The following is a 25822-nucleotide window of genomic DNA, read 5'->3' as shown; positions in this document are numbered from 1 at the left end:
TTTTCAGTTCTGTGTGATAACTGCACTCTCATCCTTTCAGTAAATACCCTTCAAAGGGTATTGTGGAGATAAAAAGGTGATGTTAAGGGGACAAAGGAGGAGGAAAGGGGACTTTTGATTCTTAGGTTTTAGTCAAACAGAAATAGGCCATGCAAGGAAAATAGGTGTGACTGCGTAACTGCAGCTAGATAATGCTAAACATATCTCAAGCCCAAGTAATAATGACTGGATCAAAAAAAACCTGTATTGCTCAACTTAGCTTGGAGGTTTTTGCAGCTTAGTTGTCTTTTTTATTTAAAGTTGCTAGCTGTGTCAGGCATGATCCCATGAGGGGCTGAGTTCCCTTCTCTCTCACTGCTCAGTGGAAGTCAAAGGTATTCAGAATATTGAATATTAATGGCTTGTAGGCAGAAAAATTGTAGAAATTTACGCTGTGCCCTGTAAAACAGGTATGTGTCTGCCACTGGAAGTGCTACAAGTTTGGTAACTAGTGTTAGAAACATGATCACATTGACTGCTTTGGATTTGGAAGACGTGCTGGTGTCTTTTTCTTATCATTTACAAGTTTATGTGATGTTTCCATGGAACACTATCAGAATCTTAATTAATATTAAGATAATAAAATAGTATTAAGATAATTAATATTAAAATTAAAATTTGAGTTGTGCACTAAGTGTAATTAAGGAACATAAATATCAGAAAACCTAACACTTGCAGCTATCAAGAAGTGAAACCAAATTCTTTTCCCAAACATTCTAACTGCACAATTTTTTTCTTTTTGTAGTTTATTTATCTAGATAAATGTGAGATGTCAAAAGTTGTAGTGCACTTACTCACTGAATGTAACTGCAAAGATACAATGAAAATCCAGGGCATTTACACTGGGCAAATTTTAAAATTACAACCTTAAAAAATTTGGTATTTTGGTTTGCAAAAGCAGCATCAAATTTTGTATTCATATGCCTTGGTTATAAAGAATGCCCTTTTTGGTCATGTAAGAACAGATATTTTTTAACAACATTACCATTGTGTCCAATATCAGGGAAGGAAAGGAGATTGGTGACTTTTTCGTGAAAAATAAATGTATCTCATTGTCCATCTTTTCAGCATCAGTGTTGTTGAGGGTTTAAATCTGTTCTTAATTTTTGTCTGATTTTACTTGTTCATCACTTCTGATTCATCAGAACTGCAGATGGCAAGCCATCAACATTTGGATTTAGCCATTATCATTTAATAATTTTGTTATTATCACCAACATAGCTCTGCTAAACTGCTAGCATAGGATTATTTCCTTATGCTAAAATCCCAGATGATCTCTTCTGTGATCATAAGTAACTGGCAAGATGGAACACTAACTGCCCAGCTCCAGGCCCAGCTACTTTCTCATTTGCGTAATACAACAATTTTGTTTTGGCTGAAGACAAAGTACTTTACACTTTGAAATTACTGTGAAATATTGCTACCTACTAAAGAAAGGAATATATAAATATACACTAGAAGACTACAGTAGCATTACATGCAGTAGTATAGCCCACCCTCATGTCATTTGTTCTTCAGTCTGTGTTAAGGATACTCTGGGAGCTGAGTGATGCCAACGAAGAAATTTATTTCACTCCAGTGTGACTGGAGTCAGCTTTTTAAATGTACAGTTCCATGAGTTGTCCTTCACTAAGCCATTACTTTAGCATCTAGCATTTCAGAATACATCTTACATTAAGTACAAATCCGCAGTAGCTCTGCTGACATAAAACCAGTATAAATACAAACAGAGGCTAGGCCAAATTGTTTAGTTCGGTTCAGATCCCTGATCTTTTGGAATGGCTCCAGCATTGTATAAAGCATTCTTTTTTCTTTTTCTTTTTTTTTTTTTTTTAATGACTTGTATGTACCTAAGCATGAAAACTAACAGTATTTCTGTTCTTGGAAGTTCAAGTGTAGGGGGGTTCTACCTGGCCCCAGCTATGGTACTGCTTTGTGGTCCTATGCAACTCACCCTCAAACCAAAGGGCACCAGAACTGTAATGAAGTTGGGAACTCGTTATGCAGTCAAACTGCTGCCAGTTCATTTTACAGAGAAAAACACAACAGGTCTGTGATCTTAGTCTTGTGAATTTATATAAAAAGAGTAGATCAAATGATTAATATAATGGGTGATGGGCCTTGGATCTAGATTACAGGTTTCTTTGAGGACAGTGCCCTTTCCAGGCTTCCTGGAAATTCAAATGTCACTTAAACTGAGCAGCATTTGCCATTGACTTTGTTGGGATTTGTTTGGGTCCACGTATTCTCTGTCTGGAATAGATATTGCAGAAGTACCCAGCACTCGTGTCAGTTAAACATCTCATTTCCCGTGGATCCCCATACATTTGATTGATGTCTTCAGACGGGGGTAGGGAAGGCGTCACATTGAAGCCAAGCCCAAGAGCCCCGCCAGCAGCGGAATTAACTCCTTCCTAGGAGAAGGCACGGCAGAGGCTCTCCCCCGCTCCCCAGAGAGGGCTACGGGAAGGCGGGCGTCCCCCCGGGTAAGCCGGGGCTTGCGGACAGCTTGCGGGGCAGGGGAGCTGCGCTGCCTGCTGCCCGGCCCTGCCCGCGCCATGCCCGGCCCAGAGCCCGCCGGCCGCGCTGCAGGGGGGCACCTGGCGGCCCGCTTGCCGTCTGGGCAAGCGCGGGGTAGGGGGGCCCCCACTCGTGTCCGCCGGGAGGCGAAAGCGCTCTTACCTCGGAGTGGGAGTCGCGCACGTCCCTCTCCGCCCGCCGGGCGCCCCACAGTCCCGAAATGCGAGGAGGGCACCGTTGCTTAACACAGCCCGAAGCGCCTCGCAGAGAGGCAGGCGGCTCAGAGTGCGGGGCCGTGCGACTCCCCCGGCCCACTCTCCGTCCCCCGCAGCTGCCGAGCCCAGGGCTGTGGGGCGTGTTTCCACCGAGGCGGCTCCGCTCTGGGTGCTGCCTGCCGCCATGAGCAGCAAGCTTTTTGCGGGTTTGGGTCTTTGTGTGCGTTTGCTAGAACGCAATTTGCAGATTAAGCTGACACAGAGGAGCCGGTAACTTTTTAGATGCTGGGGACTGTTACTGCGTTGTGAAATAGTTAACGTTGCTTCGATAGTTAGAGAGTTTCTGAAAGGGACATTTTTCAGTTTGGGGGGGGGTTGATTTTTTTCCGTTCGATAGAGGCTCATTCCTGACCAGGACCTCCCTGTTCCACACACCTTCCTAACGCAAAGTCTTAATTCGGGGAAGATTTCTTGCACTATGAACCCTTGTCGGGCTGGGCTGCTTTCATTTAGTGGTTTTGAACTGCTCTAAAGAGGCAAAGCGTGTTGCCTTTAAATACACGTTTAAAAAAAAAAGGCTCTTGTCTTGAGAAACTGCTCGATTTGCAGGAAACCCTCCGGATGTTTGCTGCTTTTCATGTGGCATTTGTGGTCGGCTCTGATAACGCCGGGAGCACCACTTCCAACACCGCGCTCTGTAATGGACCCGAAATAGAAACACATCTCTCGCCGGAGGATCCCCGCTCCGCGCCCCCGCGCTGTGTACCGCCGGTTTAAAAGGTCAATAAATCAGAAGGATGAACTCTCGGCGGCATTGTTAGGTTGGGAAAGTTAACGAATGACCCCAGGAGTCGTGCGACCACGAAAGTTTCGGGAGCGTCAGAAGAAGCTCCTTAACTAAGCGCTTCAGGGGAGTGAGGTGGAAGCAGAGAGAGCAACTTGAGTCAGAATCAGCGCTGTGCGGGGTGCTTTAGAGTTACGGTTCAAAAATACCTAAAGAGTCGAAACAGAAAGCAAGAAAAGCCGTGAGATGATCTATTTATGCCACCGGGGGCACAGAAAGGGTCACAAACTGCCAACATTTTCTGTACAAACCAGGGAGCTTTTACTTTCTCGGCTTAGATTCAAAACACACCTTTCTTTCTTTGATCCCAGATCAATGAGCTGTAGAAACAGTTCAGACAAATTTCTCAAACAAAGTCAGCGGCAGTTTGCTTAGTTTATTATCTCATGTTCATTATATAGAAAAAACATTTTCTTTTCTGCTGGAAATTACAGCCCCAAAACTGCCGTAAAGTGTGTTTGTAAGCTGTCCCTCTACTCGCTCAACTTTTTCAGTGCGAGGTCTCGCAGGATTTGTTCCCTTGGCTCACGAAAATCTTTCTGCTAACTAGAGTAAAAGGGACGCTTTGACGTTTTAACAAGATCAGGTCGTGTAAAAGGTAATGCTCGCTCTCTCTTGCGCGTTAAATTCCTAGGCAGTCAGTTTTGTCCGAGTCAGTAAAAGGGCGTGAGCTGGGAACCGACCTGGAAGGCACTGGGAACGCACCGACTTCGTTGGGGCAGCGCGCTTGTTGCCCTTCTTCATTTCTGTTTTGCTTGGAAGCTCTCTTGCTTTCTTCGCTCAGCTGAGTGTTCTGTTCTCGACAGGGAAAAATGTGCACACTTCCCTCCCGCATGAACTTGCTTCAGACACGGTTCTGATTCACTTTAATTCCGAATTTTCTCTGGGTGTCAGCCGTGCTTCGGTGCGCGACCTGTCCCCAGGCAACCGGCCTCGGGTTAAGGGCTCTGAGTCCTTGCACGTCGGGTCGGGAAATGTCACAACCTCAGCCATAAAACTGAAGTCACTGGCACGCCAGCCTTAAAAAGGTACGCCCTAAGGTAACGTCCCAGAGGCGCTGGACTAAAAACGGTTGAAAAAAGCACTTAATTCCTAAGGAGCGTTGCTGGCTGTTACCGCCAGCGGTGCGGTGACTCTCGGCTTCGCAAACGGCGTACGCCTCCATTAACTTGTTTTCCAATCCATTCAAAATGCATCATACTTTCGCAAGAACGGTGTTATGATCCACTAGTATGAGATCAATGTACATATCCATATGTGTAGGAACATTGTTTTCACCTCCTTTTTACAGCATCTGATATGAGGAAGAACGGCAGGGCTGTTTGAACCCCTGCCACTCGTTGTGCCGGACTCGCGCGTGGGTTTAAACAGAAAAACAAAACCTAAAACCTTCTCTTCGCTTGGTTTTAGGCAGATCCTACTCTTTTGGCAATGGTTTCGACTCCTCGCAACAGGGTTAAATACAGGATACCATCGGTCTGGAAAGACATGGCCTGTTTATAATCCATAACAAAGAGAGGGGAGCAGAAGGCACGGACGCACATGTGCCTCGAGAATTGTCCTCCCCGGTGTTAACCCGGGCATCTACTTCTCGCCACTGCGTTTTTCTTCTTTTTCGAATACCTGCTGGTTGCCAAGTGTAAAGAAGCAGGTTTTACGTTGTACGAAACAGGAAATTCAATGTGAGAATTAGTTAATGCTGATGCCGGCTTCATTCATTTAATTTCAGCGCGAATTCTGACATTATTGGTTTATTTGATCGAAGCGGCTACCCAAACAAAAGGTGTCCTTAACCAAATAAACCTCTTTGATCTTCAGTTTAAAGCTCGGCGGTTTCTCAAATAAGCATTGATGCATTTAATAGCACTACATAACAATGCAAATATTAATCAGAGCGCCCGTGAAAACTCCGCATTTTACATTAGTCTGTATGTCAAAGAAGAACATAAATGGTAACAAGATAGAATTTGTCTTTATTCTGAAGTGAGGGGTATTCTACAGACATCTGCTAGAATTTACAGTTTATTTCTTCAGGCAAATCAGAGAAATCCTGGACAAAGCAATGCAACAAGCAACACGTGCTGCAAAGCTCGACTTAAATAATAACTAAGTCAACTTATGCTGCAGAGAATAAATACTTGCGCCTTTGGCGTGTAGTGAATAACTTTATTACCCAGTATGAAAAAGTGGGACAGGACACATGTCACAGGCTTTACTGTGGATTCAGTGTCCTGCTGCCCCACGCAGGTTACACCTTTCACGGGCTTGCGAGGTCAAGTATGCTAAGGTAGCACTAGAGGGTAGGGAGCTGAAGCGTGACATAGAGATGGTGACTCGTTACGTTCCAGGTCTGGCGACAAAAGCAGCCCCTCGTGTCTCTGCGGGTGTGACGGGGCACCAGGTACGGCTGGAAAAGATCTGCCGCTTCCGCTTCTTTCGTGACTCCACTGCTCAGGGTTGACGGTGACGGGTGGGCATTTGCCCGATGACAGCGCGGTAAGCGCACGGCCTCGAGGGCCGGTCTCGGCTGCCGTGCCGGGGAGCGGGGCCGAAATCCGAGCGCCGCCTACGAGTGCGTTGCCGGTTCCCCCCGAACGACAACGCCCCCAGTCTCCGACTCACGGGGGCGGGGGCAGCGCCGCTCGCGCCGGGCGGCGGCGACCTGCCCCGATGCCGGGAGGAGCCCCGGGGCCGCCCCGCGCCGCCGTGGGAGCCACCGCCCCCGTCCCCCAGCGCGGCCGCTCCCCCCGCCCCCGCCGCCCCATTGGCCGCGCCGCGGCTCAAATAGGGCCGGGCGCCAGCGGCCGCCCGCAGCCACCGGGGTCCGAGCGCCGAGCCCGCCCCGCCCCGCCGCAGCCCTTGGCCTCGGCGGCGCGTCCCGAAATGAGCAGCCCCGATGCGGGCTACGCCAGCAGCGACGACCAGGCGCAGGGCCGGTGCTCGCTGCCCGTCATGATGCCGGCCGTGGGCCCCTGCCCGTGGGCAGAGTCGCTGAGCCCGCTGGGCGAGGCGAAGGCGAAGGGCGAGACGGCGCCGTCGGGCGCGGCGGGCGGCCGGGGCAAGAGCGAGGCGCGGATCCGGCGGCCCATGAACGCCTTCATGGTGTGGGCGAAGGACGAGCGCAAGCGGCTGGCGCAGCAGAACCCGGACCTGCACAACGCCGAGCTGAGCAAGATGCTGGGTGAGCGCGGGGTGTCCCGGCGGGTCCTGGGGGGTGCCGGCGGGCGGAGGGTGCTCGGGGGCTGGGCTGCGGGCGGGTGGGCGGCGGCGGGGCCCCGCCGTGGGCTGCTGGCGCGCCGGAGCCTGCCGTGAGGCCGCGGGGCTCGGGGACCGGGCTGCGGGCGGGGGCGGCGGCGCCCGCCGGTGGGCGGCCGGTCTGACGGTGGTCGTGCAAAATGCAGGTAAATCGTGGAAGGCGCTGTCGCTGGCGGAGAAGCGCCCGTTCGTGGAGGAGGCGGAGCGGCTGCGGGTGCAGCACATGCAGGACCACCCCAACTACAAGTACCGGCCGCGACGGCGGAAGCAGGTGAAGCGCCTGAAGCGGGTGGAGAGCGGCTTCCTGCAGCACGGCCTGGCGGAGGCGGCGGGGCCCGGGCTGGGCAGCGAGGCCCCGGGCGGCGGCGGTGGCGGCAGGATGTGCGTGGAGGGCCTGGGCCTGCCCTACGCCGAGCAGGGCTACGCGGCGGCGGGCGCGGGCCAGTACCGGGACTGTCCGCCGCTGGGCGCCGCCTTCGACGGCTACGGCCTGCCGACGCCGGACCCGTCGCCGCTGGACGCGGCGGAGAGCGAGGCGCCGTTCTTCGCGGCGGGGCTGCAGGAGGAGTGCGCGCTGGCGCCCTACGGCTACGCCCCGCACCCGGCGGCCGAGTACCCGCCGGCGGCGGCCGAGGGCCCGGCGGGCGCCGCGCTGCGCCGGCACCTGCCGCCCGGCGAGGCGCTGGGGCCGGGCGGCTCGCTGCAGGGGCTGCTGGGCTGCCCGGCGCCGCTGCACGCCTACTACGGGCAGGCGTGCCAGCCGCCGGGCGCGGGGCGCGTCCCGCCGCTGCCGCCGCCGCTGCCGCCGGGGGCGGTCGGGCAGCCGTCGCCGCCGCCCGAGGCGGCGCCGTGCCGGGAGCCGCTGGAGCACTTGCCGCAGGAGGAGCTGCTGGGCGAGGTGGACCGCACCGAGTTCGAGCAGTACCTGCGCTTCGCCTGCAAGCCCGAGCTGGGGCTGCCCTTCGCCGGCCACGACGCCGCGGGGCTGCCGGCGCCCGAGGGCGCGGGGCCCCTCTCCTCGGCCGTGTCGGACGCCAGCACCGCCGTCTACTACTGCAGCTACCCCGACGTGTGAGGGACTCGCTCGGGGGCACGGCACGGACTGGCAGGGAGGCACCCGGCCCCGCTCCTATTTATGTAATTTATTTGAATCTTGAGAACTGACAGGGTATCTGTGACCTGCTCGAGGTTTAAAAGGCGACGTGCTGTCTCGCTGTCCAGGCGGTGCAGGTCTTGCCATCGCTGCTCGACAGTGACATGTAGAACTGTTCCTGCTGTGGAACCGTGATACTAGTTACAGACGTGGAATCCGATTTCTGAGATCTTGTCAGAGATCTTTACGCTTTTATAATGTTGTACAGAGTGCTGGTTTTTATATGTTGGATTTGTACAGAGTAATTTTGCACTTTTACAAATAAAGGGAAAATAATAAAGCTGGTCGCTGGTATCTCCTCAAAGAGAGGAGATCTGTCTGTCTTCTGTCCTCGATAACGATCTGTTATCGTCCTCTGTTATCGATTATTATTGCTTTTTAAACTACTCTTACTAATGTCCCTTCGACTACGAATTAGGTCCTGTCTCCCTTTCTGTAGACATTGTCTTCTTCCGTCTCTTTTGCTCAAATTATAAACAAAAATTTAAGCGTTCAGAAACTGTCTATTCCATGCTATCCTTTAATGATTCTTTTTAAACTTCATTTGTGGTTTCTTAGACGGTTGTTTAATGTGACTGAATTATAACAACAACAACAAAAAAAGGCGACCTGTTTTATAGTTCAAGTGTGAAATGACTATAGGAAAGCTCTTACCGAAGTAGGTTAGGGTTTGGGTCTGGTTTTAATGTAACCGTGGCCACACTGGATGCCATTAAGAATAGTGCCTTGCTGCAAGGGCCGAGTAAGCGCTACTTCCAGCACCTCCCCGGCGAGAATGTCTTTCGTGTCCCAGTCGCTGCCCTTACTGCGTCCGGGAAGGGGGTGGCAGCGGGGGATACCAGATCTTCGCTGCGGAGAAGGGGAGCAGTAAATCGGCGTTCAAAGTGAAAAATTTCGACAGGAGCCTATACTAAAGGGGGAGGCCGGCCGGGAGCCGCCCGCTCGGGTACCCCAGCACGGCAGCACCTCCGAGCGTACGTCAAAGAACCTTTTCTTTCTTGCGGAGATTCTTTGCACTATGTCGTCATGACTGGAAATAGAAATAGCTCTGTGATTGATAAATACGCGCTCTGCAGTTCAACTTCCGTGGAAAAAAAAAGGCGTTTTCATTTAGATGGTAGGGCTGAGTCCAGCTGTGGGGTGGGACTGATAAATTCATTACATTTATTACCGAAATCGGCGGGAGGGGGAACAGTCATCTGGGTCGTTTGCTTCCTAAGATAAAGCTCTGGAACTGAGCCCTTGGGAGGAGGGGGCCGATGCCGAAGTGGCAGACTTGCCCACTGATTAACTTGTCTTCCACGAGGACGGGAAGTTAAATTGGGTGCATTTTGAAATTACATTTAAAAAGGCTTATGTTTGTACCGGCGAAAGATAAAAGAGCGTACACCGAGCCAGGTGCAAGCTGGCTCGGTCAGCGAGTTGCGAGCATAGCCTCGTTGGCAAAAATTGACTATGTAATTGCATACTGTTAGCATGTGTTGAATTAAAGCGCGTTCAAACCCTTAGTATTCTGTAAAACAATCTGCCCGCTAGTTTCTGACTTTTCCCATTTTACTTTTCAAACAGTCTTCAGTTCTCTGAGGTACATCTCAAATACCCTCCCTGCCACTCTTCACCCCTCTTACACGAGAAAAGTGATGTATTCCTGAATGAGGCGGTACCTCAGGACAAGGACATTAGATGTCTTCTTGATATTTTAATTTGGAAAAATTTATAACGTGTTCTTAAGCACAGATTGAAATATGCATGAGAAACAACAGATTTGTGTTGGTTGGGTTTTCCTTTTATTATGAGGTTTTAATTCACAGGATTAAATGAAATTCGTTTTGCTCTTTTCGCACACGTTCAGGCATTCTGGAGGAAAATCGCTTTAGCTGTTTTTGGAAATAAAGCATTATTAGGCTGTTGATAAATTTGGCCAGCATTTCTAGTCATTTTTCGATTAGGTACAGGTTTTGCTCCCCTCCTCTCTCCTTCACCCCAACTTGTCAGACAGTTGAAAGCTGAAGCAAACTTGAAACTGTAAAAGCGGGTTCACGATGAAGGTTGAAAACCATCTACTTATTTTTTATAGTAATACCGGAAGTGATTGACAATAAATTGTATTAAATAAATATATAGGTTTTGTAAAAAGGGTTGGCCAGCATAGCAGCCCTGGGTGCCAAACAGTGTGTGGTGATAATGTATAGGCAGATCTTGCAACAACCCTTTGCACCCTTTGAGCTTTTGCAGACTTAAATCTAAGGAGCATTATTTTCTGGTATGTATCCAGATATGTAGCCTTTTTTTCCCCCTTCCTGTGAGAAGAACTGTCAGAATATTCTTTAACATGTCTAAAATGTGGCAGGTTTATGCACTGCCAATATACTTGGAGCAAAATTTTCTGAAGCTCCGTTCCACAGAGCATGTCTTGGCTTTCCGACTCTAAATTGTATATATAGACCCAAACCTGTCCTGCAGGCCTTTTGAAAACGTTAAACCTTCCCCACTTCCCATGAGTGCCCACGACAATCGGGTTTAATGGGGTTTGCGTGGCAGTGTTTTGGTAGCGGGGGGGCTACAGGGGTGGCTTCCTTAAGAAGCTGGTAGAAGCTTCCCCTGTGTCCGATAGAGCCAATGCCAGCCGGCTCCAAGATGGACCCGCTGCTTGCCAAGGCCGAGCCCATCAGTGACGTTGGTAGCATTATTTAAGGAAAAAAACCGGCACATCGACTGCAGCTAGAGAGAGGAGTGAGAACACGCGAGAGCAACAACTCTGCAGCCCCCCAGGCCAGGGCAGCAGGAGGGGCAGGAGGGGCTCCAGGCGCCGGAGCAGAGATTCCCCGGCAGCCCATGGGGAAGACCATGGTGAGGCCGGCTGTGCCCCTGCAGCCATGGAGCTCCACGCTGGAGCAGATCTTCACCTGCAGCCCGGGGAGGACCCCACACCGGAGCAGGTGGATGCCCGAAGGAGGCTGTGATCCTCTGGGAAGCCCATGCTGGAACGCAGGACCTGTGGACCCGTGGAGAGAGGAGCCCATGCTGGAGCAGCTTTGCTGGCAGGACTTGTGACCCCCCGGGGGACCCACGCTGGAGCAGTCTGTTCCTGAAGGACGGCACCCCGTGTAAGGGACCCAGGCTGGAGCAGTTCGTGAAGAACTGCAGCCCGTGGGAAGGACTCACGCTGGAGAAGTTTGTGGAGGACTGTCTCCCATGGGAGGGACCCCACGCTGGTGCAGGGACAGAGTGTAAGGAGTCCTCCCCCTGAGCAGCAGAGACATGTGACGAACTGACCACAACCCCCATTCCCCGTTCCCCTGTGCCGCTCGGGGAGGGGGAGGTAGAGAAATCGGGAGCGAAGTTGAGCCCAGGAAGAAGGGAGGGGTGGAGGAAAGGTAATTTAAGATTAGGTTTTAATTCTCATTATCCTACTCCGAGTTTGACCGGCAATAAATTAAACTAGTTTCCCCAAGTCAAGTCTTTTTCCCGTGACGGTAACTGCTGAGTGATCTCTCCCTGTCCTTATCTTGACCCATGAGCTGCTCGTTATAGCTTTTCTCCCCCGCCCAGCCGAGAAACCAAGGCCGGATAGAGCGGCTTTGGTGGGCACCCGGCGTCCAACCAGGCTCAACCTACCACAAGGGCATTAAAAGAAGGACCCAAAACAGGTTCATTATCTTTCGCGACTATTTTCCCTGGCACGGTTCCGGCGGTCAGGCGGCGGAAGAGGTCGCTGCCCGCCTCGGGAGGCTGTGAAGAAGGCTGCAGGCATGTGCCACAGGCCGAGATGCCTCTTCACTCAGCCCTGCTCTTCACGCAGAGTCGGGGTCTGCCACTGCCGCCCCGTTCCCGACACTACACCCCGGGCCGTTGCCTCCCTGGAAGCCGCACCCGCTCTTCTCTTGGCGCTTCTAGTTTGCTCCTCGCTCCACCGCAAAGGCGGAGGGGACATCTCTAAACGCCGCTCTAGCAGCCGCTCTCCCGCTGAACGACGGCTTTAGCGGGGCAGCGTCTTCAGATCCCTTCCCACAGGGACGGCGAGTGCTCTCTGCAGCTCACGCCGGCCACTTGTGCCCAAAAGGGATCCAGTTCTTCTCTTTTTTTGTCCCTCTCTTGCCAATTCATCGTGTCTCAAGAGGTCCGTAGTCGGATCTCGGTTTTTCCTAACACAGCCAAGCTCCATACGTGGGTGTCGCACTGCAAATCGGAGTTTTCTTCTTTTTTTGTGTGTGTGCGCGTGTTCTCTATTACTTAGGTAAATCGCTAGAAAAGTAAGTAGGCCTAGTCTGAAGGAAAGAGGTTTCAGGCGAAGGTGCTGAATTAAAACCAGCTCAAGATCCCTCTGCACGGGGCAGGTGGAGGGGAGAAGTCGGGAGGCGAGAATAAAAACACTCGCAGGCGGAGAGTAGCTGGGACTGGAAACGTCAGGGGCAGCGGTCTTGCGCTCTGAAAAAACAACCTTAACTCTGCGAGTTTCTGTCCGTTTCTGGTAGCTGTATGCTTTTCAAATTGGAGACTAATCCGTGGAAGACATTAGCAGCAATACTCTGCAGAATTGCTCCTTGTAGGCAAGTTTTATGGATTGACGTGGCGACCCTACTCTTGTTTTGGCATAGGTACCTCCCCAGTCTCCCCCGCGGGTTACGCCGCCTGTGAAAGGCATACAAAAATTCTGCTTTTAGCATGCCCACGCGGGAAGGAGTAGTGAAAACCACAGCCAGCCACGCAGGAGTGCGTAACGGTACCTCTGCAAACAGGGCGGGCACAGCTGGCCCGGGCGGCAGTGGCAGCTCGATGCGACCTTGCGACAAGCCTAAACGAAAGCAGCGCTGTGCCGAAGCGGCCGGGCGGGCCGGGGCAGGGCAGCTTAGGTCCCCGGCGTTACAACAACTGACGGCGTGCCGTCCATCCCCTCCCGGGACCTCCCACCCGTGTCCCCCGCGGCTCTGCCTGCGGCTCGGCAGGACCCGCTCTTCGCAGCCCGTGGTGAGAGCCGGCGGCGCGGCCTCCCGCAGCCCCGCGGGCTTGGCTTTCCCTGGAGACCCGCTGCCGCGTTCGGTTGCAATGGTCCGACGGTTCAGACAGGACAGAGGAGCGGTGCAAATATCTCCTCGGGTCCTCTTCTTCGGTGTCGGTGTGCGCCCGGGCCTGACGGTGGCTAACTATCTCTGTGCTGCTGCACCGAGTGCCCCGTCTTACGGACAGCTCTGTAAATTCCAGTACTCGCGCACCCACACATGCTTAAACGGACAATTAATGTGTTGACTAATTAAAGGCCTTCAAGGTCAGAGCTCGATCGCCCTGCTTCAGTTTCCAGTCTACAAAAAGAGGACAATTTATTTCACCTTCCGTGTGGTTGAACAGAGGCTGTTAAATACGGCCGCTGTCCCTGCAGCTACCGCAGTGCACCGACCAGCTAAGACCCCTCGCAGGCTGCTACTTTTTGATACTTTGAGAGTACGCAATGCACCCGGAATGATTCACTCAGGAGGTCACAGGAAGTCCGTGGCATAAAGAGATTTTAACTAAAATGTGAATCCTGACGCCGGAACAAGAGCAGCTGTGCAATTCTCCTTGCTCCTGTTGTGACAGCTGAGTGAATTCTCTCCAGTTTGGATGCTGCTGAAGCTATCCTCGGTTTTATTCATTGGGCTGGAAAAAAACCAACAACAAAACCCAACAAAAAAACCCAACCCCAAAGCCCACACCTTCTGAAGAAAGAAAAGAAAACGATTCTCGGCGGGAATAAGCGGTTTCCACCCTTGAAAATGAGGGGTTATGACGGCGGTTGGCACTCGTGTAGGGAAAGGGTAAGTTAACTTGTTTCCCCTGCCTGCTCAGAGAGGGGTGCACAGCTCCCCGGACCCCGCTGCTGCCGACACTGATGATCTCTTCTCGCTCCGGATCTCCGTATCCCACAGGGCTTGCGGCGTCCCGAGGCTGAAGACCGGGTGGAATTACATGTTCACTACGTATTACTTCTGTAACTCGTTTCAAAGCCACTCTTATTTTGAGGAGTATGTGATTTACTAGCCGCCTCTCCTAACGTCCTTTCTTTATGCTGCCGAATCTCTGTTTTTGGCACTCGGAAATCGTTAGTACTCAGGGGAGCTGCTGATGGCGACGATGATCCGTAGAGTCGCTTTATGGGACAGGGCCTATGACCTCATGCGGTCAGATTTTTACGTCTTGCGACTGAATTGCGTGATGTGACCCCAGCTCGCCGGTCGGTCCCGTGACCAATTTCGTGGGTGCCGAAGAAAACCTGCAGCGTGCTTGTGGGACTGCCTGTCTCCTGCCCAAATACTCGGCGCCCACGTCTCCAGCGCGCTCCGGGCAGGGACGGCGGGCGCCTGTTCCCCGGTTAACCGGGCTGGTACGGAAGGCGCAGCCTTGAGGGTGGAGGATCCGCAGGGGCGACCCAGAAACTCGGCGTTGAAAGGCAGGTCCTGTCCCCCCTGCCCCTGTCCTTGAGGATGTCAGATCTGTCCCTAAAATTCGACTCCCGGTCGGGGGAGACTGCATTTTTTTCGACTCCCAGAACGGGGCGGCTGCGTATTTCGACACTAGGGAAATTTAAAATACGTACATAAAGAATACAAGTGATAATTTTTATGTGTGTGTGAAAAACTGGGCGGAGAAGCTGTTCTTTCCTGCAGTTCAACGCGTTTTAATATAAATATATTCAGCTTATTTGTGTCGGAACTGATTTCTGTCAAACTTAAGTTGACATCATCACCGTCATTATCATTAAATGGCCGCTTGATCGTTCCCCGAGTATGTATTCCGCCCCCGGCCCCTTCCCAGCCTGCAGGCGTTTGTATTCGCTTTTCGGGGTTCCCAGTCCCGCACCTCATGCGGAGGACGAGGGATTAAATAACTGACCGCAGCGCTGTTCTTTCCTAAGAACTAACACAAAATTACTTAGTCTCGACTTCAAGCGAAACTCGAACAGAGAGCTAGCGGGCAAGAATTTGGAAGATGCCTTAAAAAATTCCCTTGTCGCTCGCTGGAGCGAAGGAGGGTTCGCAGAGGGCAGCGGGCTATCGAGGGGCTGCCAGACCCGCTCCCCGCCCGGGAGTCACCGCGGCGGGAACACAGCCCTCCCGTCCCCGCCGCGCTCCCGGCGCAGAGAGGCCCACACGGAAAAAGGCGCTTTCTTGGAGGAAAAAAAAAGGCGTTATCCTTAGAAGCTGCAATTTCATGTGTAAAGGCAGGGCTGCTTTCGGCTTCCACAGGTGCACGGCAGGAGAAAACGGCGCAACAAATGTACGCGGAGTCATGAAAGGGCTGGGGGCGGCTTGTGGGCAGAGGGGTTGTGCGTTCACCCCGCACGATACAGGGCGCTGATGAAACAGTTTCCATGGTGCGCGGTGGAAAAAGCGGGTTGTTGGATCAAGTACTAGAAAGCTTAAAACGGAAGAATTGTTACGGCTGATCATCACGTCGCATTTATAAGGACCACGCTCACCACGATGGCAGCCGGGCAGCAGTAAAAGTAGTTGGAAAAAAAGAAACCCCAAAAGACCTTTTGAGGGAAAACCAAACAGTATTGTCTTCCGAAATACTCCGATAAACTTTCCGGGGGTCGGCTGCATTGCGAACACGCTGTGACTCACTGGCAGCAGCATGCCGAGGAGACGAAGCACCGAGGCAGGCGAGAGAGAGCCCGCGGGGCGGGGGCGCTGGCAGCCAGGCGGGAAGAAATCCCTCTACCCGCGCGGTGCTCCGCCGCTGCGGCTGGGAGCGCGGGCGCACGGCGGAACCTCCGCGCTGTCACCGCGGAGCAGCCCGTTGCGGGGCGGGAGGCGCGAGGGCGGTGGCGACTTACCCCGGTGCCGGGAGGAGCCCCGGGGCCGCCCCGCGCCGCCGTGGGAGCCACCGCCCCCGTCCCCCAGCGCGGCCGCTCCCCCCGCCCCCGCCGCCCCATTGGCCGCGCCGCGGCTCAAATAGGGCCGGGCGCCAGCGGCCGCCCGCAGCCACCGGGGTCCGAGCGCCGAGCCCGCCCCGCCCCGCCGCAGCCCTCGGCCTCGGCGGCGCGTCCCGAAATGAGCAGCCCCGATGCGGGCTACGCCAGCAGCGACGACCAGGCGCAGGGCCGGTGCTCGCTGCCCGTCATGATGCCGGCCGTGGGCCCCTGCCCGTGGGCAGAGTCGCTGAGCCCGCTGGGCGAGGCGAAGGCGAAGGGCGAGACGGCGCCGTCGGGCGCGGCGGGCGGCCGGGGCAAGAGCGAGGCGCGGATCCGGCGGCCCATGAACGCCTTCATGGTGTGGGCGAAGGACGAGCGCAAGCGGCTGGCGCAGCAGAACCCGGACCTGCACAACGCCGAGCTGAGCAAGATGCTGGGTGAGCGCGGGGTGTCCCGGCGGGTCCCGGGGGGTGCCGGCGGGCGGAGGGTGCTCGGGGGCTGGGCTGCGGGCGGGTGGGCGGCGGCGGGGCCCCGCCGTGGGCTGCTGGCGCGCCGGAGCCTGCCGTGAGGCCGCGGGGCTCGGGGACCGGGCTGCGGGCGGGGGCGGCGGCGCCCGCCGGTGGGCGGCCGGTCTGACGGTGGTCGTGCAAAATGCAGGTAAATCGTGGAAGGCGCTGTCGCTGGCGGAGAAGCGCCCGTTCGTGGAGGAGGCGGAGCGGCTGCGGGTGCAGCACATGCAGGACCACCCCAACTACAAGTACCGGCCGCGACGGCGGAAGCAGGTGAAGCGCCTGAAGCGGGTGGAGAGCGGCTTCCTGCAGCACGGCCTGGCGGAGGCGGCGGGGCCCGGGCTGGGCAGCGAGGCCCCGGGCGGCGGCGGTGGCGGCAGGATGTGCGTGGAGGGCCTGGGCCTGCCCTACGCCGAGCAGGGCTACGCGGCGGCGGGCGCGGGCCAGTACCGGGACTGTCCGCCGCTGGGCGCCGCCTTCGACGGCTACGGCCTGCCGACGCCGGACCCGTCGCCGCTGGACGCGGCGGAGAGCGAGGCGCCGTTCTTCGCGGCGGGGCTGCAGGAGGAGTGCGCGCTGGCGCCCTACGGCTACGCCCCGCACCCGGCGGCCGAGTACCCGCCGGCGGCGGCCGAGGGCCCGGCGGGCGCCGCGCTGCGCCGGCACCTGCCGCCCGGCGAGGCGCTGGGGCCGGGCGGCTCGCTGCAGGGGCTGCTGGGCTGCCCGGCGCCGCTGCACGCCTACTACGGGCAGGCGTGCCAGCCGCCGGGCGCGGGGCGCGTCCCGCCGCTGCCGCCGCCGCTGCCGCCGGGGGCGGTCGGGCAGCCGTCGCCGCCGCCCGAGGCGGCGCCGTGCCGGGAGCCGCTGGAGCACTTGCCGCAGGAGGAGCTGCTGGGCGAGGTGGACCGCACCGAGTTCGAGCAGTACCTGCGCTTCGCCTGCAAGCCCGAGCTGGGGCTGCCCTTCGCCGGCCACGACGCCGCGGGGCTGCCGGCGCCCGAGGGCGCGGGGCCCCTCTCCTCGGCCGTGTCGGACGCCAGCACCGCCGTCTACTACTGCAGCTACCCCGACGTGTGAGGGACTCGCTCGGGGGCATGGCACGGACTGGCAGGGAGGCACCCGGCCCTGCTCCTATTTATGTAATTTATTTGAATCTTATCGTGGGAGTTTTGCAAACCCCATCTGGGCTTAAATATGCTGCTGTGGTGCAGATTAAAAGCATGGTTCAATCTGTTTTTCGACTGGTGTGCCAGCATGTTACATCTTTTTACATCCATGACAAACTTACTGTTCTTGCAACATCAGCACCGTTACTTGTTTGCCCACAGCACATTGTTATTACCTTGTTTCAACTATATTTATCTTTTTTTTGTTCTTCAGGAAAATAAATTTATGTACAGCTGCTTCTGTCATTCTTCTTGGCCCTATGGCCTTTTAGGGAGACTAATCTGAAGTTAAATCAGTCATGCCCTAAGGTGGAGTAAAGCAAATGCAGATACTGTATGCCACTTTCATCATGGCAATGGCTCTAAAATGGTCTCCAGGACCAAAGAAGTTTGTTCCCAGGGTGGCTATATTCCTCTTACAGAGCTGAATGGCTGGACTTGTGCTGCTGTCTGTCTCTTGGAGTACAGAATATGTGACTGCACTTAACTGTGAGTTTTGTAGGTGGTTTTTTTCTGGTTTGTAAGTGCCAACTAGAGTTTGAATTGTCATTAATGCATTGGGAAAAATGTCCCTTAAGCTGTAGTCTCTATACTAAAAGAAGCTAGGTAAGTTTGGGATACTAATTTTAAAGTGTGCTTGGAAGCTCATTGGGTTTGGATACTTGCAGATATAAAGGGGATTTTGCTTTATCTAGTAATTTCTTTTTGAACCAAATGAGTCATACATAACATTGGTACCGTATTTACAAATTCTTTTACTTTCTGCCATGTAACCTACCTTCGAGTAGGTTTAGGCCACTTCGTGTTGTTGGATTCAGGCTTGTATCAGTTGAGAAAAACCAAATCAGCCCAAATGCTCATTTTAATTGCTCTCAATAAACTGCTAGTATGAATTGGCCATTAAAACAGGAGCATTTTTTAGGATGTTCAGCTGTACTGCTCTGTGATGTTTCTGCTGGTGCAAGAGTACAACTACATCTCTTCCATCATAACTGTCAGGTAAGCATAAAGCTAACAACACTTCTGATGTCTCTCTTCCATTTGGAAGATGCTGTCTGGGGTCAACCTACAGCAGTTGTAGTAGAGAATTTCAAATACTTTAATTTGCAAATGACAGTTCAAAAGTGATATCAATGACATTCATAATATAAATATTTTTAGGTAAATGTACTTTATCTTGCACCAGATTCTTAGACTACCGACTTGTGGATGAAGAAATCCAGCAAAAATTCCATTTGTTTAATCCATGCTTGGTTTTATAAAAATTAGATTATAATGACCATTTTCTGAACACCTGTTATGTACACAGAGCCAGCTGCATTATTTTCAAACAAATAATCTAGTAGAAACATACTTGAGCAGATAATGTTTTATTTATTAACCCAGAAAGTGTAATTTTATTAGGTCAGAAGAAACCCTGATTGTGTCCACTGACTTCGGTGACATTTTTTAACTGCATGTAAGTGTAATATTGAAAAAGTTCACTTGAAATGGTGGTTGCCTCGTATTGTTTTAACATCTTCTTTCCCTCAGCTTTACAATGAGGAAAGTGTAAAGGCCAGTGTCAAGTTTCTAATGCTAATGCTAGGGTGTTGGGTGCAAGGTGGGAAATAAGACTGCATGTATGTCAGTGTTTTAGAAACAACATAGACATTTTAATATGATGTAGTTGTCTGGAAAGAAACATTGCACATGTTACAATTATAGGATAGTACAAGTTTAACAACAGTGAAAACTCTGTGGTTGAACAGGTCCAGTTGTGGCTCTCAGATGACCAGCCCTTGTGATGACCATTGTGGTAGTCACATTCCTTCAGTTGTGGACTCCTAAAACCGTAGGAGGTGCTCTTGCTCATGCCATTGCACAAATGTTGTTCTAAAAGGCCCAAAAGAATAGCAAAGAAAAACATTAGATACTTACACTCTGAATGGATGCTTAGGTATTGAAATAATACAAATTTTGTATTGCTTTTTTTCTGATACTGATTTGTTACAGATGTCCCAAGACTCAATTTTTTTTTATAATACAGTAGTGTTATAGCCACAGTGCCTAGCTGAATTATGTTATAAGATTAAAAAAAACCCTCCAATAAAAGAAAAGGAAGGAAGGAAAGTAAGCTTAATTTAGGAAATCCCAAAGTAAGGTTAATCAAAGAACTTCCAGAAGTAAGGTTACCCGGGCAGCTGTAATCAACCTTTAGTGAGTAATGTTATGATACAGGCATTAATTGTAAATCATATACAAATTTACATACATGTATATGTGTATACATATACATAAATAGACATATACAAATACAAACTGCAACTCAGTTAATCCGTATCTTACACAGGAATGATACATGAAGATTGAAACCAAAACGCTCTGTAATTCAAGCACTTACAGCACTTCTTCCTGCCCAAGTCGCAGTCCCCTTGCCTTCAGTTGCAGTTGAGAGCTCAACGCTTCTGCACCCCATCCCAAACTGACTGGTGCAACGAGACTGGTGCAATGCAACCAATCTTAAAGGCAACCTGTTATTACCTAGAACTCTGTGACTGTCGTGTTTACAGGGTACAGTTCTTGAAAGTATCGTGAAATTGCCTTAACCTTCAGGTGACCATTTTCCTGCCTCATTTGACCCCTTCTCTTGCTGTTCCCTTCTTCATTTGCTGTCTGCCTTCTAATAGTGTTTTCTTTCTAGAACTTTGTCCATCACCTGCATGAAATGAAGCAGTGACTGAGGAATGCCTCATCAAATAACAGCATTTAACCTTTCCTGCTGTATGAGCCTGTATTTTGACCTGCCACAAGGTGAAGACTGAGGAGCAACATTGTCAATGGGTTTTTGAGATAATAGCGCAGGACAACAAAATGGTGCCAGGGCTGTGAAATAATTGGTTCAGTTCCCATTTCTGGAATGACAACTTTGCCTCTGTCTTTTCTGTACCTCTCCTTTTGCTACAGTCTCCTTCTACCATACTCTTTGCCTAGTTTATGTTCCTTTTGTTGCTCACATTAGTATTTCTCTTTTTCTGTAACAGCCTAAACACTCCTACCTGGCTTGTATGTCCTCATTCTATTCTCAAAATACCAAGCTTTTTCCCTTTGTCTGTACCCATATTCTGTCCCTTAATAGCTTTGCTTTTTTTTTAATGCTCTCTTCTTTCCTATTCATAGTTCCCCACTCTCTTTATACTAATCCCTGCTCCTCTGTATCTCCTGACTGTTCTTGCGCAAACTGTGCCCTTTTTCCTATCTTATTATGTCTCCTCATCTTTCCTCTTCTTTCCTCTCTCCTCCCACTGTTGATGTCAGCTCTTAGCCCATGAGGTAGCTCCATCTTTATGACCTGCTGCTTCTGCCTTCCTGCTTCACATTTCATGGTCCAGTGCTCCTCATCATGCTTTTTAGAGTTTATATAGTTTCAATTTTACAATTTCAACTTTAGAACTTGGGGCAGCTTTTCACAGAGGACAATGGTAGTCACACCTTTGACAGGGAGGCAATGTCTATCCCAGGCTAAATATTAAAACCATCCAGCAAAAGGGTCCTAGGATTTATTTAATACAGTTGAAAGAACATATTTTCTCTAACCTTATTTTCAGAAATCTCTGACCAGTTTTAGCTGAAACTTCTGTACTCTGAGACAGATGTCTGGGATGAAAAGTCCAAATGTGTCACTAAAGCTATAGAAAACTGACCTCATGTTCTTGAAATGGAAAGTCTGAGATTGCTTTAGTTGCAGGCATCACTATCTGTACCACATTCAACATCATCTAAGTATACTGCTCAGGCGTTTGGGTTATTTACCAGAAGTGGGCACTAATTTAGGAACAGGAACATAACTGCTGTATTGGTTCAAGAATAAGACAAATATTTTTCAAAAAATCCTATGTAGAGATAATCTAATTTGCCCTATATTCGCAGGCTACTCTGAGCACTTTCTCAGTTACGTGTAGTGTGGTTAACAGCTTCCCTTGTGTGCTGGGTACCAAGCTGGTTTGTGTGGCTGCCTGGCTCCTTCTCGGGTGTCTGGGGCTTGCCTGTGCAGTGCCTACTTTGACTTTGATGTCAAAGTGTGGGTGTTGCGGACTGAAGTACCATACCTCACTCTGATTCATTGTTGGTTTCCTGGAGCTGCTGCATGAGGAGTTTATGGGCTGGTAAGTGTTGTACATGTCAGTCTCTGGTGGTTCTGGCTGTCTTGATCAACTCAGGTTATCAGAGCACGTTTCTGGAACTGTTAAAGGGACTGTGTTTTCTTCTGTCATGATAAATCAAAGGTCATCCATGACCATCAGTATGGTAAGTTGGAAATCAGGGTGTGGATGCTCTTAAATATTTTAATCATATATAAAAAATAATTTTATTAGATTTTATTACTTATTTTGTTCCTTAGAGCTGTTCTACAGAGGCCACATTGCTTTGATTGCTTTCCATATTAACATAGTGAGAGTGATATTGTTCCCTTTGCAGATATTCTTACAACTATTGATTTACTTACTGAACATCTTAATCTTTCCTAAACGAATATGGACTTTCAGACAAGGGAAATATATTAATTGTTTTAGTGACCAGTGTATTTATGGCTGTATGTGGAATGATTACTACATTAATGTAAATTGACACATAAATTTTAAATTCTGGGTTACAGATTGCAGTATGAAGTGGAGAAGCCTAGGATAGTTAGTGGAGCAAAAAGAATTTAACCATGGCAGCATAGTCCTAAGTAGGGGCTAATTTATACTTCTTGTCAGGTAAATTATGAATAAGCACCTTGGCTTACCCCAATAACTTAAAAACGTATTTACTTAAATGGGTACATGGTTGTGTAGAGACAGGGAATTTGTCACTGGGTGCCTTGCTGTCCATGCAAGACCTTGCAACAGGAAAACAGGTAGTAGAATGTAGCATGCTCTCATTATTTCTTCTATCTTTTGTATTTTTTTTGAGATTAAATGTAGTTATAAGGTGTATGTCTTAGATTTAATTAGAGCATGAATATAACTTTTATGTATCTCTACAATTTGAAAGTGCCACAGCTCTTAGAATATTAATGACTTAAGTTTCAAACTTTTGAGAAAAAGAAACTGAAACATCCAAAGACTATGGTATATGTCACCTGACACAGATAAAACTGAAACACTAATCATGATCTCACGAGTCCTTTAGTAAAAAGAATCTCAAAAAGAAAAGCACCAGGAAAAATACAGAACATTTTAATGCACATGTAGAAATGCCATTTGAGATATTAATTTAAAACAGTGATTGTCCTGAAACTTGATGTAGTCTCCAGGAATTTCATAATGAAATAAATTTTAAGTTTCTGTTTCCATCTGTTTTCAGACTCTTTCAGAACACTTGTTACAGGAATCTATTTCACCTATAGTGAAACAGTAATGAGCAAAGTAAAAATGTTTGAGCTGCTGAGGCTCTTTTGTTATGGATATCTCCTCTAATTATTAAATAATTCATTTATATATCATAGCTGTACTGTGATACAAAATAATTCCGTGTACCTGGCATTGAAAAATGCTGAAGTAAGGTTTTAGAAACAAAGCTCTTCATTAAATTTTACCATTTAGTTGTTTAAAGTCAAATTCTAGCATGTTCTGCATTTTTAATAAGCAATAGTTCAGAGAAAATCAATTTCCACATTTTTCCTTATCAGAGAGAAAACTCATTTCATGGAGTATTCTGTGGAGTTATCAGAGGGATATAGTTATTGTTCACGTTGAGGGTGGCTGCTCCATTTACCCATAGCTAATATATTTAGGTACTAGCGAGCCTTGGGTTCTTTCCAAGGCATTGTGGAATTACTTTACGGTGTCTGATTTACTTTAAAGCTTCTTGTTATTGCCGTTTAGAAACAAAATTTATCCTGCACACATCCTGTTTAAAACAAAAATTTGTCCCCTGTTGAACAAAGATAAAGAATATTAGAATATGTTTTTGTGGCTAAGCGTTGTGTTCAAATGAACTGGAAAGGTTAACCAATATTTGTGCATTCATGGACTTGGATTGATCGATACAATACAAATTCTGGTTTCAAATGCACAGATTAGTATTACTTACGGGAGAACAGTCTAAGGTATAGTCAGGTTATGTAGTCTTGATTTTGTTTTATGCTTTGATTATTTTAATGAAAAGTATAACTCCTGTAAGTTACTGTAAGCTAGGCTACATCTATTTCCTTGATTACATGCATATGCTTTCAATATGACCATGTATGAACACTTTTCTCACTTAAAATCAACAGTGAAAACAGCAGGTGGTTTCTATGAGCAAAGTGAAGCAGATTTGGCATCAGATGAATGCAATAGGTATGAATTTTTAATATTTTTGAATTGGGTATGATGTCTGAAATTGTAATATTACAAAGATACTCACTAATATTGATGTAAGAATCTTGCTTCACAATGTCCTGGGCTTGCTTTAAAAAGAATAGACTTAATTCACCATTGATTTGGAATTACAGGTTAAACCTGCAGAGAGCTATTTAATGCATGGAAAACTTGCTAGAATTTGTCAAGATACAAGTGCTATCACTTCTATACTCAGACTAAATTTCCTGTTATTTCACTACAAATGTTCTTGGAAAGCAGAAGGAGAAACCCACATGCAAAGCTGAAGCTTTTTGCCTCGGAGAAGATCTGTTCCTGAATAGGTGGGGGCAATGTCTTGGGGAATAACCTGCTGGTTTATACCTACTCGTATATAGTCTGGAAATCCCCACAGGAGATGTGAAAAATAACAAGGCTGTTATTTTGTTGCCATAAATTGAAGTGCCTGAAAAAGATCTTCTACTCCTTCAGCCTTTTTTTAGCTTCCTGCAAGGAGTCTCAGAGACAGGTATGTTTCATCCACGTGAGAAGAGTCTGATTTCCATTACAGCACCTAAAGCATTCCTTACTAACTTCCCACCATGCGTCACCTATACTCTATGTCATTAGTATGGGGGATAGCTACCTCAATTTAGATGGGTTCATTGTACTGGGTGAGTTGGCATATTGATGTAAGTAAGCTTATGTAGTCACTCATACTCTGTTTAGTATAGTCTGTTCTGTAGTTATTTACAGTCTGTTCGTTACGCAGTCAAACACTTTCTTTAGAAATCTGAGAGCCTTGACAAGATGGAAAGTAAAAGATCTAAACCAAAATTTGGATGAAGGAGATAAGCCTCAGAGCACCATTGCTAAAACAGGAAAACAGTTTGAAAATAATTTGTCAGAGCTGTGTCACCTTAAGTGACAAATCTGAGGTTCTACTTCCACAATTTTTTTTCATGGTGACAAAACCAGTAACACAGATCCAAGTTAAATTTTTAGGTTTTGTATTTAGTCCAGTTTTGCTGAGAGTAGTGTTCATAGAACTGTACATGGAGCAACTTGGAATCAAAGAATCGTTTGTGTAGGAAGGGACCTTTTAAGGTCATCTAGTCCAACCTCCCTGCAGTGAGCAGGGACATCTTCAACTAGATCAGGTTGCTCAGAGCCCCGTCCAATCTGACCTTGAATGTTTCCAGGGATGGGGCATCTGCCACCCCTCTGGGCATCATGAAAAATTTCTTCCTTGTATCTAGTCTAAATTACCCTCTTTCAGTTTAGAGCCATTACCCTTGTCCTATTGCCACAGGCCCTGCTAAAATGTCTCTCTCCACCTTTCTTATAAGCCCCTTTAAGTACTGAAAGGCTGCAATAAGGTCTCCCCAGATCCTTCTCTTCTCCAGGCTGAACAACCCCAACTCCCTCAGCCTTTCTTCATAGGAGAGGTGTTCCATCCCTCTGATCATTTTTGTGGCCCTCCTCTGGATGTGCTCCAGCAGGTCCATCTCTTTCCTGTGCTGAGGGCCTCAGAGCTGGATCTTAAAGATCTGCCAGCTCTGTTCTGCTCCCTTGTCCCTGAGGGAAGTTTCCCAATGGGTCCTATTGACTAACTCCTTGAAGAGCTGGAACTTTGCTTTCCTAAAGTTCAGGGTCCTGACTTTGCTCTTCGCCTGCCCGGTATCCCTCAGAACTGCAAACTCCACCAGTGCATGATCACTGCAGCCCAGGCTGCCTCCAATCTTGACGTCACCAATTAGCTCGCTTGCATTGCTGACCAACAGATCCAATATGGTGTCCCCTCTGGCAGGGCTGTCTATTAACTGGCATAGGAAGTTACCCTCCAGGCAGTCCAGGAATCTCTTGGATTACCTACAGTTTACCATGCCACTTTTCCAGCAGGTGTTGGTTGAAGACCCTCAGCA

The 25822-nt window shown here is 49.8% G+C and overlaps 2 protein-coding genes across 2 annotated transcripts; both read left to right on the top strand.

The window, feature by feature from the left end:
* Window positions 1-6242: 6242 nt before the first annotated feature.
* Window positions 6243-7948, top strand: LOC309417394 (transcription factor SOX-17-like; the record flags this gene model as incomplete). Its single annotated transcript, XM_082014893.1, has 2 exons — window positions 6243-6799; window positions 7020-7948. The coding sequence occupies exons 1-2, from the start codon at window positions 6289-6291 to the stop codon at window positions 7946-7948; spliced, it is 1440 nt and encodes a 479-aa protein (XP_081871019.1). The 5' UTR covers window positions 6243-6288.
* A 7218-nt stretch (window positions 7949-15166) lies between these two features.
* LOC309402486 (transcription factor SOX-17-like) lies at window positions 15167-17503 on the top strand (the record flags this gene model as incomplete). The annotated part of the gene is made up of 2 exons (XM_081996330.1): window positions 15167-16354; window positions 16575-17503. The coding sequence occupies exons 1-2, from the start codon at window positions 16057-16059 to the stop codon at window positions 17501-17503; spliced, it is 1227 nt and encodes a 408-aa protein (XP_081852456.1). The 5' UTR covers window positions 15167-16056.
* Between the last annotated feature and the right edge of the window lie 8319 nt (window positions 17504-25822).

The sequence above is a fragment of the Phaethon aethereus genome, assembly GCF_964289735.1.
Source record: "Phaethon aethereus genome assembly, chromosome: 2".
Classification (NCBI taxonomy): Eukaryota; Metazoa; Chordata; class Aves; order Phaethontiformes; family Phaethontidae; genus Phaethon; species Phaethon aethereus.
This window is presented reverse-complemented; position numbering and strand designations above follow the sequence as displayed.